The sequence below is a fragment of the Theropithecus gelada genome, chromosome 12 (assembly GCF_003255815.1).
Source record: "Theropithecus gelada isolate Dixy chromosome 12, Tgel_1.0, whole genome shotgun sequence".
Classification (NCBI taxonomy): domain Eukaryota; kingdom Metazoa; phylum Chordata; class Mammalia; order Primates; family Cercopithecidae; genus Theropithecus; species Theropithecus gelada.
Genome location: NC_037680.1, coordinates 42,646,679 through 42,665,784, shown reverse-complemented (window position 1 = coordinate 42,665,784; position 19,106 = coordinate 42,646,679). Strand labels below are relative to the sequence as shown.

General features: G+C 34.1%; 1 protein-coding gene across 2 annotated transcripts in view; it reads left to right on the top strand.

The window, feature by feature from the left end:
- SCN9A (sodium voltage-gated channel alpha subunit 9) overlaps positions 1 to 19,106 on the top strand; it is a 186,427-nt gene that overhangs the window by 147,776 nt on the left and 19,545 nt on the right. For both annotated transcript variants that reach the window (XM_025405213.1, XM_025405212.1), the window contains exons 21-24: positions 2,529 to 2,651; positions 6,978 to 7,259; positions 8,209 to 8,262; positions 9,222 to 9,359. In XM_025405213.1, coding sequence (XP_025260998.1) covers positions 2,529 to 2,651; positions 6,978 to 7,259; positions 8,209 to 8,262; positions 9,222 to 9,359 — 597 coding nt within the window. The remainder of the gene's footprint in view (positions 1 to 2,528; positions 2,652 to 6,977; positions 7,260 to 8,208; positions 8,263 to 9,221; positions 9,360 to 19,106) is intronic.

Genomic DNA, 19,106 nt, shown 5'->3' with positions numbered 1-19,106 from the left:
CATCATTCAGTGTAAGAAATAAAGGTTTACAAGTAAAATTGAACTTATTTTAAATTAAGAGATATGGCTGTTTAATAATGGAAATTGTTTTATATTTGAAAATTTAAAGTGATAATTCTCAATGAGTATAACATCCTGTTCAGGGATATGTGTGCAGAAATCAGGGAGATAAACAACTCCAATTTGAAATATTATTTAATATTTTGGAAACAAACAAATATAATGCAAAGTACAGAGAGTAAAGCTCCACACAATATTCTTGCTGATATAGATGCAAATTTCGGGACGCAGATTTGGGGGAGTGGCTGACTTTTTTTTTCCTGAAAAGTATAGTAACTTATCTACAGCAGTTGTTCTCGAAGCATGGTCTCAAAACTGAAAACGTTGGCACACGTAGGTGAGAACTCATAAGGGGTGAGTTCCTCCAAGACCTACTGAATCAGAAACTCTGGGGTTGGATGCAGCAAATCGTTGTAACAAGTCCTACAGATGATTCTGTTGTATATTCAGGTTACAGAACTACTTATATTATTTGCTACTCAGAGAATGGACTTGTCTGATTTCTGCAGGCTTCTGGGTTATTTGAAACTTACTTGATTAAACAGTGTTCAGCAGTGCAGGCACATATTTGTATATATACGCATGTGTTTATAGAAAGATATGAATATATATGCATATATATTCTCAGTTACAAACTATACCGTGGTCTTCTTAATAATATACATATATTCCATGTCATAAAACTCACTTAACAGTGGCTTGGAGAACAGACCTATCCGTATTTTAGGGGCTGTATCAATTATAGCAGACATGTCTTAGTCTACCTTTTATTGCTGTAACTGAATACCTCAGACTGGGTAAAGTATTCACTAAAGAAATTTATTTCTTAAAGCTCTGGAAGCTGGGAAGTCTAAGGTGGAGGGTCCACATCTAATGAGAACTTTCTTGCTGGTGGGGACACTGGAGAGTCCTAAGGCAGTGCAGGGCATCACATGGCGAGGGATGTTCACTGACAGCCAAACTGGGTTTTATAATAAACCCACTTTTGTGATATCTAACTCACTACCATGATAATCCATTAAGCCCTTACTACATATTCCATTCATGAAGGCAGAGCCTTTATGATCTCATCACCTTTTAAAGGCTCTGCCTCTTAATACTCTTACATTGGGAATTAAGTTTCAACAAGAGTTTCAGAAGGGGCAAACATTCAAACCACAGCAAAACATTTTAAAATCTTGGTTTTTTTCTGATTAAAGAGGGAGCATACATATTTTCAAGTGTTCTTAAGTGGAAAATAATGGATGTGAATGACTGGGCAAATTTAAGAGTGGCATGAGGAGCAATTTATTCTGCTAAATATATAGCTTAAGGAATTAAAGCACTATTATATTTAGTGAGACATTTGGAAATACTACATGAGGACGAGTACTTTAAAACACCTCCTGCTTCATAAATCAGCTTACCTGTCTCTGATTGTAACAGCAATGAACTTGTTGTGAACAATGACTTTTTCTACTCCTGAAATAGATAAATATATAAAAAGTTGGCTCTCATGTGTTCCTATTCTTCCCTTGAAAACTTGAATCTCTCAGTCACTAACTTAATTCGTAATGAAGAACTGCATTTCAGACATTTTTCTTAGACATTGTCTCCTGCTACACAGGATGTGAGGCAAATGAATATTTTCCATGGAACTAATTCAGAGAGTAAATGCATTTATAGATCCAGATCTAAGATCATTGAGGAGCTCATTGCTTTGTAACTAAAATGTGTATTGATTGTATTGCTGTTCATGTTCTTTCTTAAGATAATTTACGGTAAGAACTCAAATTTCTTTTGGATACTGGTTATGGTAATTGCGGCTGATCTATCTAACATGATGAAGTTCTTATTATATCTATATTGATTGTGAAGCCAAGGAGATCAGCTACTTTCATTCTCTCTTCAGTACAATTGTGATTTTTCTCCCATGAAAAATTATTTGGTAGATCTTTGGTGCCCATCCTGAGAAATTGTAGGGCAGAAGCAATCTTGTTGAGAATTTGCCCCAACTCAAAATCATGAGTCTACAAAATGTTTTTTAATAAGATGTATACCAAGGCATCGATTTAGTTGAGTGAATACCACACTTTTAGGGCTTAGCTTCAGAATCACACACTTCATTTTGACCTGAGTTTTATAATTAAAATGTTGACCATTGTTCTAATGAAATCTTCAGATTTAATAAGCAATTACAAAACAATTGATTACAAAAGTGTGAAAAGCATATGCATGATTTCTACTCAAATAGAATAAACAACTTACTTTGCTTACATTATTTCTTCTTATTTTGGTTAACCTTCTTTTAAATCTATTTCCTTATAGAAACATCCACCTTACCCTGTTTTTAGGCATTGACTGTACAACTCCATATATAAAATCTTATTGTTCCTGTTGAGTTGCTTTTAGTGAGTTTCAAAATTGACTTTTTCCTTTTATGCTTCATCATTTTATTGACACAATTAATGAAAATGCTATTTTTATAGGTTTCTTTGGTTACTTTAGTGGCAAACACTCTTGGCTACTCAGATCTTGGCCCCATTAAATCTCTTCGGACACTGAGAGCTTTAAGACCTCTAAGAGCCTTATCTAGATTTGAAGGAATGAGGGTAAGAAAATACTAAACTTTACAATATTCTTATTTTTTTAATGGGCTTTAAAATATAAAAACAATGGGTGTGTAGAAATTATGAGTGGTTTCTATTTACATAAATATGTGAGCTGTTTATGTGAGTGTACATACATATACATATATGTATGCTATATGTATACATTATGTATATAATAGTATGCATATGTATACTATATATAGTATGCATTTACATACTATATACAGTATGCATATATACTATATATACTATGCATATATGGTATATATATGCATATTATATATACTAATAGTACATATATGCATGTTACATATACTAATAGTATATAAGCATATTATATATGCTAATGGCATATATATGCATACTAATATATAAATGCTAATTATAGCATTAATTAAACAGTATATTACTAAAAATAGTATAATACTAATTAGTATATACTAGTATATATTAATATATACCAAATATGAAATACTATATATAAAATATGCATATATAGTATATGTATATATCATAGTTACTGTACATATTAGTGTATATATATGCATACTACATATATATATACACACACACACAGTATTTCAGCACATATTGTTTAACAAGGGAATAAGTTAATCACAGTAATCCTGCCTTTATCTAATATTGTCAAGCAATAGAATGATCCAAATGAGTGACTTTTTCCATGTTAAATGGAAATCTTCCCTGTGCTAGGAAGTCCCAGTGAAAGGGGAAACTATTAGTCCTAACATCATCTCTCATACATAAGTAATCAAGGACCTATTTATATCAGGTGTTCAAATAATATTTGTTTAAGGAACTACCTGGGTAAGGAGCATTAGAAAAGATAGGGAAGTGAGACCGCATCAGCCATCACATTTAATTTCACCTTTAAAATAACATTACAAAGTAAGTGGAATTGTAACTAAATTATATTTGAGAAAACTAAAGGTCACAGAGTTTACTTGATTTGCACTTAGGCTGCAGAGTGCCTGAAAAGATACTCAATTAGCAGAGACAAACAAGTTATAATGAATAACAACTACCATAACCTAGCTTTAGGGATTGTATTAAACTAGCAACTTTGTAACACACATGAAGGACAACTTTATTTTCTGTAATTAGTCCATATCCTCATGTGTTGGTACTCTTCTAAAATTTCTTCCCCAGATTTATACCTGCTTTTTTATGCCTCTGTTCTGAAATGCTTCCCCTGCTCTGCCCTGACCCTAACCCGTCTGTACAGCAAACACCTATCTGTCCTTTAAGGCTCAATTTAAAGTTGCCTTGTCTGTCCACCAGCAGACTAAACTGCATATTCTCTCTCTGTTCAGACACCTAAAATCCTCATTATATTGTATTTTACTTATTTGTTTACTTAACTACCTCCCTACCTTACCATCTCTGAGCAATTTAACATGGAGATTAGTCTAGCTTACTGATATTTTAAGTGTGGTTTACTAACCAGCTATTAGCATTATCTACAAACTTATTAAAAAGATGGGCGGATCATGAGGTCAGGAGTTCGAGACCAGCCTGGCCAATATGATGAAACCCCATCTCTACTAAAGATACAAAAAATTACCTGGGCGTGGTGGTGCTCACCTGTAGTCCCAGCTACTCCGGAGGCTGAGGCAGAAGAATTACTTGAACCTGGGAGGCGGAGGATGCAGTGAACCGAGATCATGCAACCGCTGTCCAGCCTGGACAACGGAGCGAGACTCTGTATCAAAAAAAAAAAAAAAAAAAAGAAAATTCTTGGATCTCACCTCAGACCTACTGAGTCAGAAACTCCGGGATGGGGAAGAAATTTGGGTTTTAACCAGCCTCAAGTGAACATTAGAGATCTTTCAGCCTATCAAATCTTCACTGTTACCTCTACAACCCTAATTATGATTGCGATGTCTGCTATTTTAAGTATCCAGTGTATAATGGCTTCCAAGTATGTAAGAAAGAACATGATTATATAAAAAAAAAGTTCATAAGCACAATTCAAAAATATTCTATCTACAAGTTGAAAATTACAAGTTTCATTTTGTGCAGAAAGGTGGTATTAGAATTCATTGACATTAACTTAATTTTTTGAGCATTAATAGAATGCTACAATCTATCCAGAGCTTTCCCCTACAAAATCACTTCCTTCAGTGACTAAGTCAGCCTATTATTTTACTCTGTTTGCACTTTGTTCTTTATCTGTATTACAGGTGAATTGGACGCAGGAGAATAGTTTAGTATATTTTGAGAGACAAATGTCTATTTAGTTACATTTGTTAACCATGCAAAAAGAGACATTTCTTCATGCTGCAGGGCTATTTTGAAGGATAAATGAAATAATGAAATAATTCATTTGAGGCATATTGTAGTTAGCTTGTTTGAGTCCTTAGGCTCTTTAGCTTTCCCAACTGGCTTCTCATCAGACCAATATGTGCCTGTCTTTCTCACAGACCCATGATTCCATCATTACTCACGTTTTTTAGAAAAACATTTTAAACACCAACTATGTGTCAGGTGTTGTGGTATAAAAAACACAGAGTACAGTGGTACATAGACCCCGGTCCCCAAAGAGCGAGTAGGGTCAATGGTTACAAGAGAGACAGACAAGGGCACATAATGATACAGGAATATACAGGAGGGAGTGGCTATCTGGGGAAGTCTGGGAAGACATCACAAGGAGGTGACATTTCAGACATTTCATGACTGAAGAGTAAGCCCCAAATCATAGGCAGATAGGCATTCAAGGCAGAGATACCACATGGTAGGGCAGCACAGAACAGAGTGTGCAAGGTGTACGTGGTCAGTGACTAGACAGATCAGTGGCCTAGGTGATAAACGTAGCAGGGAGGGCAGCAGGAAATGAGCATGAAAAAGTAGACTCTACTAGGAGGTGGCCACTTTGAACTTCATTCTCTATTCCTGTTCCTCTTAATCTTTTTTGAGGTCACATAGACTATGAGAATCTCATGAAAGTAAGAATTTTCTTTCCAGAAAGAGAGCACAACCATAATGTTTGTTATGTAATTTCATGCCCCCAGGGAACCTCTACAGGTTCCCTGTAGAACTCCAAATAATCATTGCTCTGGACCAAAGGTCAACAAACCCCAGCCTGTTTTTTTCTTGGAACACATCCTTACCAGTTTGTTTATATGTGACCTATGACTACCATCGCAGAGTTGAATAGTTGCAATGGAGATATAACCCACAAAGCCTAAAAATATTTATAAAAATGTTTGCAAACGTTCTCCCTAGATGATCTGATTAGTAGTCAGAGATCCTTAGTATTTCTCTATTTTAAAGCATCCTGAGAACCTGCTTAATACATTGCAGAAAAGAAGGATCCCAGTGCTACTTCCCTAACAGGTTAATCTTTAACACATTTGTACTTGAATGGGAACTCTGAAGTGAATGGGAGCTGAAGTGTAAGAAGACAGGTAGATTTTAAAGGATTAAGTAAATGAGAAAATCTGGAGAGTGTTAAATGCTACAGTAATTGCCCTGGAGGAAAACTGGAGTGGCAAGACACACTGGTGATCAATAGCAGTACAAATGCTGAAAAGCAGAAATAAAGAAAGGATTAAAGAAAAACTGTTCCTAATTTTTGCCTTAACTGAGGTCAGCACTATCTATATTTAGTCAAAGGCTTACATATAAAGTATTTAGAATAATAATAATAAATTTAAAGAGATTGCCCTTATTTTGTAGAACCAGCCAAATCTAAAGGATTCAAACCATTTAAAGACTCTCAATCCTTTTGTAGAGAAGAATGTCTCAAAAAAAGAGAATAAGAAAATAAAATAACAAAATTAAATTAAAATGATGTCCAGTCATAATTCCACCTGATAAACACTAATAGTTTCCTATGGGGGAATCTTTAATGCTGGTAATAATAGGATCATGAACATTTAAATGTATATAAATATATATTTTTCATTTATGTTTATAAATTTCTTTTTTTTCCAGAGGGTACAGATTTTACAAGTTTACCTTATCAATAACAGGTTTTGGTTTATTATTTTTATTTATTTTACATTTATTTAAGCTATTACATTATCTTAGTTATTTTGTCTTATAGTTTGCTAATAATTTTATTATGTGATAGTCATGTAATTTGTAAGCCTGGTGATCACAGAATTCATGTCTCATTTTGTCTTGCTTGGTACACTGCTGAGTGTAGAGTAGGCATTTAATAAACGTGTCAGTTGGTTGGTTTGGTGTCTTAGATATTTAAGGGTGGCTTTTCTAATTTGTTTATGTCTGCATGGCATTTCTTTCATGTTGCCTATTTAACATCTTACTAATCCTAATCATTCTTTTCTTTCTTTTGAATACAAGGTGGTTGTGAATGCACTCATAGGAGCAATTCCTTCCATCATGAATGTGCTACTTGTGTGTCTTATATTCTGGCTGATATTCAGCATCATGGGAGTAAATTTGTTTGCTGGCAAGTTCTATGAGTGTATTAACACTACAGATGGGTCACGGTTTCCTGCAAGTCAAGTTCCAAATCGTTCTGAATGTTTTGCCCTTATGAATGTTAGTCAAAATGTGCGATGGAAAAACCTGAAAGTGAACTTTGATAATGTCGGACTTGGTTACCTATCTCTGCTTCAAGTTGTAAGTGTCCCCTTTCATGAATGCTTGGTATTTTAATAGATATTGGACAAAGGATATAAGTTATTCTTTAAATAGTCTGTTAATTATAAATTGAAGATAAAATACTGTATGGTTTTTAAAACAGTGCCAGTCTTGGCCAGCTTTGGTGGCTCATGCCTGTAATCTCTTCACTTTGGGAGGCCAAGGTGGGCAGATCACGAGGTCAGGAGTTCGAGACTAGTCTGGCCAACATAGTGAAACCCCATCTCTACTAAAAATACAAAAAATTAGCCGGGTGTGGTGGTAGGCTCCTGTAATCCTAGCTACTTGCGAAGCTGAGGCAGGAGAATCGCGTGAACCCGGAAGGTGGAGGTTGCAGTGGGCCAAGATCGCGCCACTGCACTCCAGCCTGGGCTACAGAGCGAGACTCCATCTCAAAAAAAAAAGTGCTGGTCTTTCCTAGAACATGTTCCTACATGAATAAGAAGCATAGGTTCTGTTGCATTTGAGTTATTAATTTATAATTGACTCTTTGGTGTCATGTGGACTCTCATCTTGTACCATTCAAATATTGCTTCAAAAGTGAACGTTTTTGGACTTCCTGCTTCACACTATGAAGGGATGAGAGGAACTTCCCACAGGCGTGGAGAACCCTTAAAAAAATGAAGAAAAGATGTTTCCTGTCTTATTCATAAAAGTTCCCTTCACCTTTAAAAAATAAAAGGTTATGTGCAAAATTCACAGGCAAATGTAACAATTTGGAAATAATTAACTAGAACGAAGATTTAGCATGTTACTTGGGAATATGTCCTTTTAAAAAAAATCTTTATATTAAATGGACATGTTGAATACAGCAAAACTTACTAGTATTGCTTAGTAATTGTGGTAACATTAAACAGACAAAACTATGTTTATGGCTATTTTAGAATATGAGTTTAACATTCAGATTCTATTAATATTATTCTTAAAGGCAACATTTAAGGGATGGACGATTATTATGTATGCAGCAGTGGATTCTGTTAATGTAAGTATTGATTATCTTAGCACTAAACTTTATTTTTGCAAGCTTCTGAGTTTATTTCAGTGATTTCCAAACTATAACTTCATGAAGCCCTTGGGACTCACACAGACAATGAAGAACATCCACCTGATAGTAGCCTAGTGGTTGTGAGTACAGCAGTTGAAGATAGAGCCCGATTCAAATTTTAGCTGTACCACATCATCCAAGCTCTACAGCTGACTTTGGGCAAATTACCGTGCCTTCTTGAGATTTAGTTTATTTGTCTAATCTATAATTTAATGAATCTATCCTTTGTCTAATAAATGTCTATAATCATCCAATGCCTACTCCATAGTGTTGTGAGGACCCAGCAAGAAAATAGAAGCACAGCACTTAGTGCAGGCTGGCATTACTAAATGCTCAGTAAATATTCGCTTATCAGATAAAAATTAAATAATTATAATGTATAACTTTTACTCTTTTTACATTTTAAAACACCTTGGATGAGTTTATGTGAAATAAGTTCCATGCTAAGAAACTTTAATGATTACTCCCTAGGTAATATTTTTACAAAATCTAATAAAGACATATTTGGAATCAAATGAAAATACATGGCAAAATTTATATAAATATGATAATGTCTCATTTACAGTACTTTTGGAAATAACATATACACAGTATGTCACCTAGTTATTGAATTGTCCTACCAATATGAGCACAAGTATGCATATGATTAAGCCCTTTGTAGTTATTTGAAGATTATATTATTTATTCCATAAGTATGTAATAAGTTAAAGAAGTATGTAATGAATACACGTTGAATAAATTGTTAAGAGTGATTATGTTAAACCTCAACAATGCTATAGCTCCTTAAATCCTGTTTACCTAGGATAGCACTGTTTGAATTACCTTGTCAAACCATGTGAAAAAGAAAATGAGGAAGGTTATTGTCCATATAATGCTAACTTTTGTAAATCTTATAGGTAGACAAGCAGCCCAGATATGAATATAGCCTCTACATGTATATTTATTTTGTCATCTTTATCATCTTTGGGTCATTCTTCACTTTGAACTTGTTCATTGGTGTCATCATAGATAATTTCAACCAACAGAAAAAGAAGATAAGTATTTCAAATATTTTTCATTGCAATGAAAGGGATGAACAATTATTTTCCAAAAAAGATAATGTAAAGTTTAATTTGATATTAATTCATGATTAGTTTTATTAGAACTTCATTTATTTTTCAAATAATTGATTAGTATACAATTACAAATATACTTAATCTCATTCATTTTTGCACAGAAAACAATTTTCTAAATAATAGGTTCTGGCTAACCTATGATTTAGGTTAAACCCATAGGTTTTGAGCAATATATCAACTATTCTGTTTTTTCCAATGTTTCCTATAGAGGATTGAATAATTTTAAAAAACCAATACACTATTTATTCAAAACACATTTTATAAGTAGCTATTTATTTTATTCTGTGTGATACATATTGGGTTGGAGCTTGGGGGAGACCAACATAAGACATGGTTCCTGAGCTCAAGGAGTTTATATCGTAGCAGAATAACTAATACAAGTATTGAAAATCAAGATTTGATGAATACTGTAATTTGGGCAATCTTCTGAAATTTTTAATTAATTAATCTTCACATCAACTGTATTAGTTTCTTTGACCTGTGAGAACAGGATAATACAAACCTGATGACTTAAAACAAGAGAAATGTATCCTCTCACACTTTTGGAGGTTAGAAGTCCAAATTCAAAGTGTCAGCAGGTCCATGTTCTCTTTAAAGCCTCTAAGGAAGTACATTTTATTGCATCTTCCAACTTCTGGTAGCCCAGGTGTTTCTTGGTTTATGGCAACAGAACTCCAATCTCTCCCTTTATAGTGACATGCCATTTTCCCTCTGCGTGTCTTTCTCTACTAGTAAGGATGTCAGTCACACTGGATTAAGAGTCAACTCCACTCCAGTATGACTTCATCTTAATTACATCTTCAATGACATTACTTTCAAAAAAGGTCACATTCTGAAGTGCTAAGGCTTAGCACTTATATGTACCTTCTTGGGGCACACAATTCAACCCATAACATCAATCATAAAAAGTATTATTACAGAGTCTCTTTCACAAATGAGGAAAGGCACAGAGAGATTAAGTGACTTACCCAAGGTCATATATCGAGTATGTGATGAAGGTTAGATAGAGTCAGTAGTAAATTCGATGTATCTTGTACTCTATTACTTTACACTCTCTACTATGCTCTATCCCCAAATACTATAATAATGATAAATACAATAAGAAAAATTAGCAAGAACAAAAAATGTACATGACAGTCGGAGTAAAAATAGATGCTGCTATAGAATGGTTTATGAAATATGTGACAATTGAGAAGGCTTTGGAAGATGGGTAAGAAGATATGCAGCAACTGAGAGGCAAAAGAATGGCTAACCCACATGGACGGAAACAGAAATGAGTGAGCAAATGAATTGTGTTGTTAAAAGAGGCAGCAATTCAGGGGGGATAGCAATGCCTTCAGTTTTGAAGAAATTTAAGATTTGAAGAAATAGTAAAAGATGAGGTTTTGACCTGCTTGAGAGTAGATATAAAAAGCCATATTAGACCTTTTTTAGTAGCAGCTGGTGTTTCATTCATATATGTTGAGTAGGGAAGAACATGGAAGCAGGAGATTGATGTTTATTAAGACTCAATGATATGTCAGATCCTGTGTAAAATACTTCTAATGTAATCATAGTCAAATTTTACAACAAATCCAAAGGACATAGTATCCTCATTTAACCTCTCAGAAAAATTTTCTTATTTGCACATGGCCTGACAGCTAAAACGTAGTTTCATTATGGATCTAGCTCCAGAACTGCTTTTTCTAGAGTCTGAGACCGAGCTTTAAAAAAATTAATCTAGCAGCGATGCCCAAAATGACTAGGGAAAGACCAAAGACTATTTCAGACCCTGCTTGACCTGCCACCTGGCCCATACTTACTCTCCAAATTAGTCCTGTGTGGCAATGGAGAATAGGAAATATGTTCCATTAAAACATTTTAGAGGGTAGAATCTACAGTATTGCTTGTGATTTGCAAGAGATAAAGGAGTCTAACTGTGGAGTTTCTTGTCAACTAACTGAGATACTCTGGTTATAGTACCACCTATACAAAAAGAGACCTTTGGAGACTCAATGGTAGAATTACAAGAGAATAATCATTTCGGGTACTGGCTTAGCATCTAAGAAGACAGATGTACATGTATCGAAATGTCATTAGTGTGTGTGATTGACTATTCACACGTAGACAAAAATTTAGTAAATATTGCATTATTTACCCTGACATTTCCAAATCCAGATGTTTATTTTTAAAGAGTTTTAAATCTCATGTTCCATTTTACATTTTATAAAGTATACCCTGATTTTCAATTGATTTTTCTCAACTTAAGCATTATATATACATACATGTATATAAGCACACACAAGTAATTCCTCAGTCTTCCCTGCATAGGATAAATTAAATGAATCTAGAAAGAGCAGTATGAGTATGAATAAAACAGCCAAAGTCCAATTGACTTTAATCTTCCTGCTTGTTAATGTTATTCTTACAACATTTCTACTGCAGGAAGTAAAATAGAATGGGTTGATACTATCACCACTAAAGTCAGGAAAGAGTTACTGATTTAGAAGCATCGAAAACTCATATCCCCTGTCATTCTTCCAGTATTTCATCTTGAAATCTAAGTATAGCTTTTATTTTCTGACCTTTTCTGAATGATTTAGAATTTCTTTCCACTCTTCCCTGAAAAAACATGACCAACACTTCAATTAGTTAACACATGCTATTAGAAGTAGGTAGTAGATGCTTTGTGATGAACTCATTTATTCCATAGAAGAAAAAAAATGAAAGTGGTATCCTTTTCTTTGCCTTTCCTATTTTTAATTATTGTGGTAAGGACACTTAATATGAGATCTACCTGCTTAACACAATTTTTAAGTATACTATATATATTGTTAACTATAGGCATGAAGTACCACAGCAAGTCCATAGAACTTATTCATTTTGCATAATTGAAACTTTATTCCTGTTGAATAGCAATTCTCCATTTCACCATCCTTTCATGCCCTGGCAATCACCATTCTTCTCTCTGTTTCTATGAGTTTGACTATTTTAGTTACTTCATAGAAGTGGAATTATGAAATATTTTTTCTGTGACTTCATTTAGCATAAATTTCTCCAGGTTCCTTCAAGTTGTTGCATATGGCAGGATTTCCTTCTTTATAAGGCTGAATACCGTGTGTGTGTGCGCACACACATGCACACACATGCAGGTATACAAATATCACATTTTCTATCCCATCGTTCATCAATGGACATTTAGGTCATTTTCATATTTGGATATAATAAGTAGTGCTGAAATGAACACGGAAGTGTGGGCTCTGAGATCCTGAGTTCAAATTTTTGAAATATGCTCAGATGTGGCATTGCTAGATCATATGGTAGATATATTTTTAATTTTTTCAGGAAGTTTCATACTGTTTTCTATGGCAGCTACATAATTTTACATTCCAACAATATACAAGGGTTCTAATTTCTCCATATCCTTGCCAACACCTATTATCTTTTGATTTGGGTGGTTTTTGGTTTTGTTTTTGGTAATAGCCATCCTAGCAGGTGTGAGATGATATCCCATTACAATTTCTGTTTGTTTGTTTTTGAAGCCTCTCACGAGGCTGGAGTGGAGTGATGTGATCTTGGCTCACTGCAACCTCCGACTCCTGCCTCAGCCTCCCAAGTAGCTGGGACTACAGGCACGTGCCACCATGCCCAGCTAATTTTTGTATTTTTAGTAGAGATGGGGTTTTACCATGTTGGCCAGGATGGTCTTGATCTCCTGACCTCATGATCCACCCGCCTGGGCCTCCCAAAGTGCTGGGATAACAGGCATGAGCCACTGCACCCAGTCCTCATTACAGTTGTTATTTGAATTTTCTGATGATTAGTGATATTGAGCATCTTTTCATATACCTGTTGGCCATTTGTATGCCTTCTTAAGTTGTAGGAGTTCCTTATATATTTTGGATATTAACCATTTATTAGATATATAGTTTGGAAATATTTTTCTCCCATTCTGTAGGTTGCTTTTTCACCCTCTTGATTGCTTCCTTTTTTTTTTTTTTTTTTTACCAAAGCTTTTTAGTTTGATATGGTCTCCCTTGTCTATTTTTGCTTTTGTTGGTTGAATTTTTGAGTCATTTCCAAGAAATCATTGTCAAGATCAGTATCATGAAGCTTTCCTGCTCTGTTTTCTTCTATGAGTTTTACAGTTTTCAGGTCTTAGGTTTAAATGTTTAATCTATTTTCAGTTGATTTTTGTGTATGGTATAAGAAAAGAATTCAATTTTATTTTTTATATGTGAATATCCAGTTTTCCCAACATCATTTGTTGAGTGGCCTCTTTTCTATTGTGTATTCTTGGCACCCCTGTTGAATACAAGTTAACTATTTATGCATGGGTTTATTTCTGAGATCTCTATCCTGTTTCATTGGCCTATATATTTGTTTTGTGCCAGGACCATACTATTTTAATTGTTGTAGTTTTGTTATATATTTTGAAATGAGGACCTATGGGGACTGGGTGCAGTGGCTCATGCTTATAATCGCAGCAACTGGGGAGGCTAAGACTGGAGGATCACTTGTGGCCGAGAGTTTGAGACCAACCTGGGAAAGATAGAAAGACTCCTTCTCTACAAAGATATTTAAAAATTAGCCAGGCATGATGGCACACACTTATACTCCTAGCTACTTAGGAGTCTGAGGTGGGAGGATCACTCAGGCCCAAGAATATGAAGCTGCAGTGAGCTATTCTCATGCCACTGCACTCTGGCCTGGGCAACAGGGTAAGATCTTGTGTCTCAGTAAATAAATAAATAAATAATAAATGAGAAAATGTGATTCATCCATTTTGTTCTTTTTTCTTAAGATTGCTTTGGCTATTCAGAGTCTTTTGTAGTTCCATGTGAATTTTAGGATTTTTTTTAAATTTTAGTAAATAATGCTCTTGGGATTTTGATATGGACTGTATTGAATTCACAGATCACTTAGGGTAGTGTGGGCATTTTAACAATATTAAGTCATTTAATTCATGAGTACCAGATCTTTCTATTTATTTGTGTCTTCTTTAATTTCTTTCATGAACATTTTATAGTTTTCAGTGCGTACATTTTCAATGCCTTAGTTAAGCATATCCTAAGTATTTTATTTATTTTGATGCTATCATAAATGGGATTTCTTTTTAAATTTTCTTTTCAGATTATTGTTAGTGTATAGAAACACAGGTGATTTTTGTATGTTGATTTTATATCCTTCAACATTTAGTAAATTTGTTTATTAGTTCTAACAGATTTTCCTGACGTGTGGAGTCTTTAGGGTATTCTCCATATAAGATAATGTCGTCTGTAAGCACTTTTTTCTTTCAGGTTGGGATGTCTTTTACTTGTTTTTCTTGCTTAATTTCTCCGGCTAGGACTTCTAGTGCTTTATTAAATACAAGTGGCAAGAGTAGGCATATTTGTCTTATTCCTGATCTTACAGGAAAGTTTTTCAGTTTTTCACCATTGAATATGATGTTAGCTGTGGGATTTTCATGTAGTCTTTGTTATCATGAGGTAAATTTCCTCTGTTCTCATCCATTTGTGCTACTATAACAGAACATCACAGACTGGGTAATTTATTATGATCACAAACCTTATGGGATCACAGTACTGGAGGATGGAAAATTCATGATTGAGGGGCTGGTGAGGTCTTATTTGTTGTGTCATAACGTGCTATAAGGTATTACATGGCACAAAGAGAGAATAAGTGAGAAAAGGGGGCAGTACCTGCCTGTTTATAATGAACCCAATCCTGAGATAACAGCATTAATACATTTAAAAGGGTAAAATTCTCATAACTTAAACACCTCTTAAAGGTCCCACTTCCCGATTCTGTCACGATGTCAATTACATTGCAACATGAGTTTTGGAGGGGACAAACGTTCAAGTTATAGCAACTTCTATACCTAGCTTTTGTTTTCTTTTTTAGCTTTTACCATGAAAGGGTGTTGAAATTTGTCAAATGCTTCTTCTGAATCTCTTTTGATGAACATGTGATTTTTGTCCTTCTCAGATCATGTGGTGTATCACATTATTTGATCTGCATATGTTGAACCGTCCTTGCTTGCTATCGTAAATGGGATTTCTTTCTTAATTTTCTTTTCAGATTATTGTTAGTGTATAGAAACACAGGTGATTTTTGTATGTTGATTTTATATCCTTCAACATTTAGTAAATTTGTTTATTAGGAATAACTCCCACTTGGTCGTAGTCGTAGTACATGATCATTTAATGAGCTGTTGCATTCAGTTTGCTAATATTTTGATGAAGTTATTTGCATCTATGTTCATCAGGGATCTTGCCCTGTAGTATGCTTTTTTCTTTCTAAAAATTTGTTCATTTATAATTGACAAAACTGTGTTTATTAATGGGGTACAAAACAATGTTTTGATCTATATAAACATTGTAGAAAGATTCAATCATGCTAATTAACATAACCATCACGTCACCCACTTATCATTTTTTTGTGGTAAGAAAGTTAAAAAGTTATTCTTTTAGCAATTTTGAAATATACAATACATTTATTTTTTCATTTCCTAATGTGTGACTTTTTTGACTTTTATTTTAAGTTCAGGGGTACATGTACAGGATGTGCAGGCTTATTACATATGTAAACGTGTCATGAGGGTTTGTTGTACAGATTATTTCATCACTGAGGTATTAATCCCAGTATGCATTGGTTATTTTTCCTGATCCTCTCCCTCCTCCCACCCTTCATCCTCCAATAGGCCCCAGTGTGTGTTGTTCCCCTTTATGTGTCCATGTGTTCTCATCATTTAGCTCCCACTTATAAGTGAGAACATGTGGTATTTGGTTTTCTGTTGCTACCTTAGTTTGCTAATGAAAATGGCCTCCAGCTCCATTCATGTCCCTGCAAAGGATATGATCTTGTTCTTTTTAATGGCTGCATAGTATTACATGGTATATATTTACCACATTGTCCTTTTCCAGTCTATCATTGATGGTCATTTGAGTTGATTCCATGTCTTTGCCATTGTGAATAGTGCTCCAATAAACATATGTGTGCATGTGTCTTTATAATAGAGCAATGTATTTCCTTTTAAGCATATACCCAGTAATGGGATTGCTGGGTTGAATGGTATTTTCGTCTTTAGGTTTTGAGGAATTGCCACAGAGTCTTCCATTATAGTTGAATTAATTTACACTCCCATCAACAGTGTGTAAGCATTCTTTTTTTCTCCACACCCTCGCCAGCATCTGTGATTTTTTATCTTTTTAATAATAGCCATTCTGACTGGTGTAAGATAGTATCTCATTGTGGTTTTGATTTGCATTTCTCTAATGATCAGTAACGTTGAGCTTTTTTTCATATGCTTGTTGGCTGCATGTGTGTCTTCTTTTCAGAAGTGTCTATTCATGTCCTTTGCCCACTTTTTAACAACCATGGGGTTGTTTATTTCTTGTAAACTTGTTTAAGTTCCTTATAGATTCTGGATATTAGACCTTTGTCAGATGCATAGTCTGCAAAAATTTTCTCCCATTCTGTAAACTGTCTGCTTACTCTATTGATAGTTTCTTTTGCTGTGCAGAAGCTCTTTAGTTTAATTAGATCCCATTTGTTAATTTTTGTTTTTGTTGCAGTTCCTTTTGGTGTCTTCATTATGAAATCTTTGCCCATGCCTATGTACTGAATGGTATTGCGTAGGTTGTCTTCCAGGGTTTTTACAGTTTTAGATTTTACATTTAAGTCTTTAATCCATCTTGAGATTTATTCCTCTACTCTAAATGAAAACCGTGCATCCTTTGATCAACATTTCTCCTTTCTTCACATCCTCTTCCTCCAGTCCTATGATAACCACCTTTATACACTGTTTCTGTGTTGCTGACTTTTTAAAATTGTACATGTAAATGAGATCACATGATATTTATCTTTCTGTACCTGGCTAATTTTGCTTAGCATAACATCCTTTAGTTGCATTCATGTTGGGATGAATGACAAAATTTGTCCTTTCGAAGTTTTGTATAGTAGTCCACTGTGCATACCTATCACATTTTCTTTATTCATTCACCTGTTGATGGGTACAGGTTGTGTCTATGGGTTAGTGCAAAAGTAATTGCGGTTTTTGCCATTATTTTAATTGCAGCAAAAGTAATGGTAGAAACTGCAATTACATTTGCAGCAACCTAATATGTCTTGGTTCTCATAAATAATGCTGAAATGAACACGGGAGTGCAGGTATACCTTTGACATAATGATTTTTAATTCCACTAAAGGAATTAAATATATACTACTATGTACCTAGAAGTGGAATTGCTGAATTATATGGTAATTGTATTTGTTTTTGGAACTTCCATGCTATTTTTCTCAAACAGCTATAGTAATTTACATTTTCACTAACAATGTATAAGGGTTCCTTTCTCTCCACATCATCATCAATACTTGTTATCATTTGTCTTTTTGATAATAGCCATTCTAAGAGGTGTGAGGTAATATTTCATTGGGATTTTAATTTGCATTTTCCTGATGATCAGAGATGTTGAGTATTTTTTAATATATCTATTGGTCATTCATATATCTTCTTTTAAGAAATGTCTGTTCAGATTATTTGCCCATTCTTCAATTGGTTTATTGATTTTCTAGGTGTTGAGTTGTTTGAGTTTCTTGCATATGTTAGATATTAGCCCTTTATCAGATGTATGGTTTGCAGATATTTTATTTCAATCCATGAGCTCTCTCTCTCCACTCTGTTAATTGTTTTGTTTGCTGTAAAGAACATTTTTTGTTTGATCTAATCCAACTTGTCTCTCATTATCTTTTGTCACCTGTGCTTTGAGAGTCCTAGCCAAGAAATCCTTGCCCAGACAAAAGTCATAGAGCTTTTCTTTTATGTTTCCTTCTAGTAGCATTATAGTTTCATTTCTTATATTTAATACTTTTACTTGGTTGGATTTTTTAAAAATGTGGTATGATAAAAGGGTCCAATTTCATTCTTTTTCATAAGGAATATTCAGTTTTCCCAACACCATTTATTGAAGAGATCGCCCTTTCCCCTATTGTTTATTCTTTGCACCTTTGTTGAAAATCAATTGACTATAAATAATTGGGTTTATTTCTGGGCTTTTTCTCCTGTTCCATTAGCCAATATATCTGTGTGTATGCCAATACCATAGCTTTTTATTTTGAAATGAGAGAGTATTGTACCTCCAGCTTTGTTCTTTTTGCTCAGATTGCTTTGGCCATTTGGCATCTTTTATTTTATTCAAATTTTAGCATTTTTGACTATTTCTGTGAAAACTGACATTAGAATTTTGATAGAGATTGCATTCATTTTAACAATATTAGTTCTTCCAACACATGAACATGAAATATATTACAATTGATTTGTCTTCCTCAGTTTTTTTTTTTTTTAAATCAAGGTATAGTTTTCAGTATACAGATCTTTGACCTGCCTGGTTAAATTTACTTCAAAGTATTTTATTTATTTATTTTGATGCTGTTTTAAATAGGATTAATTTCTTAATTTCTTTGTTGGAAACCTCATTGTTAATGTATAGAAATATTACTGATTTTTCTATGTTGATTTTGCAAACTGCACTTTACTGAATTTATGTATCAGTTTTAACAGTTCTCAGTACAGTGTTCAGGGTTTTCTACATATAAGATCATGTCATTAGCAAACAGAGATAATTTTATTTCTTGTTTTCTTACATGGATGTCTTTTATTTCTTTTTCTTGCCTAATTGCTATGGA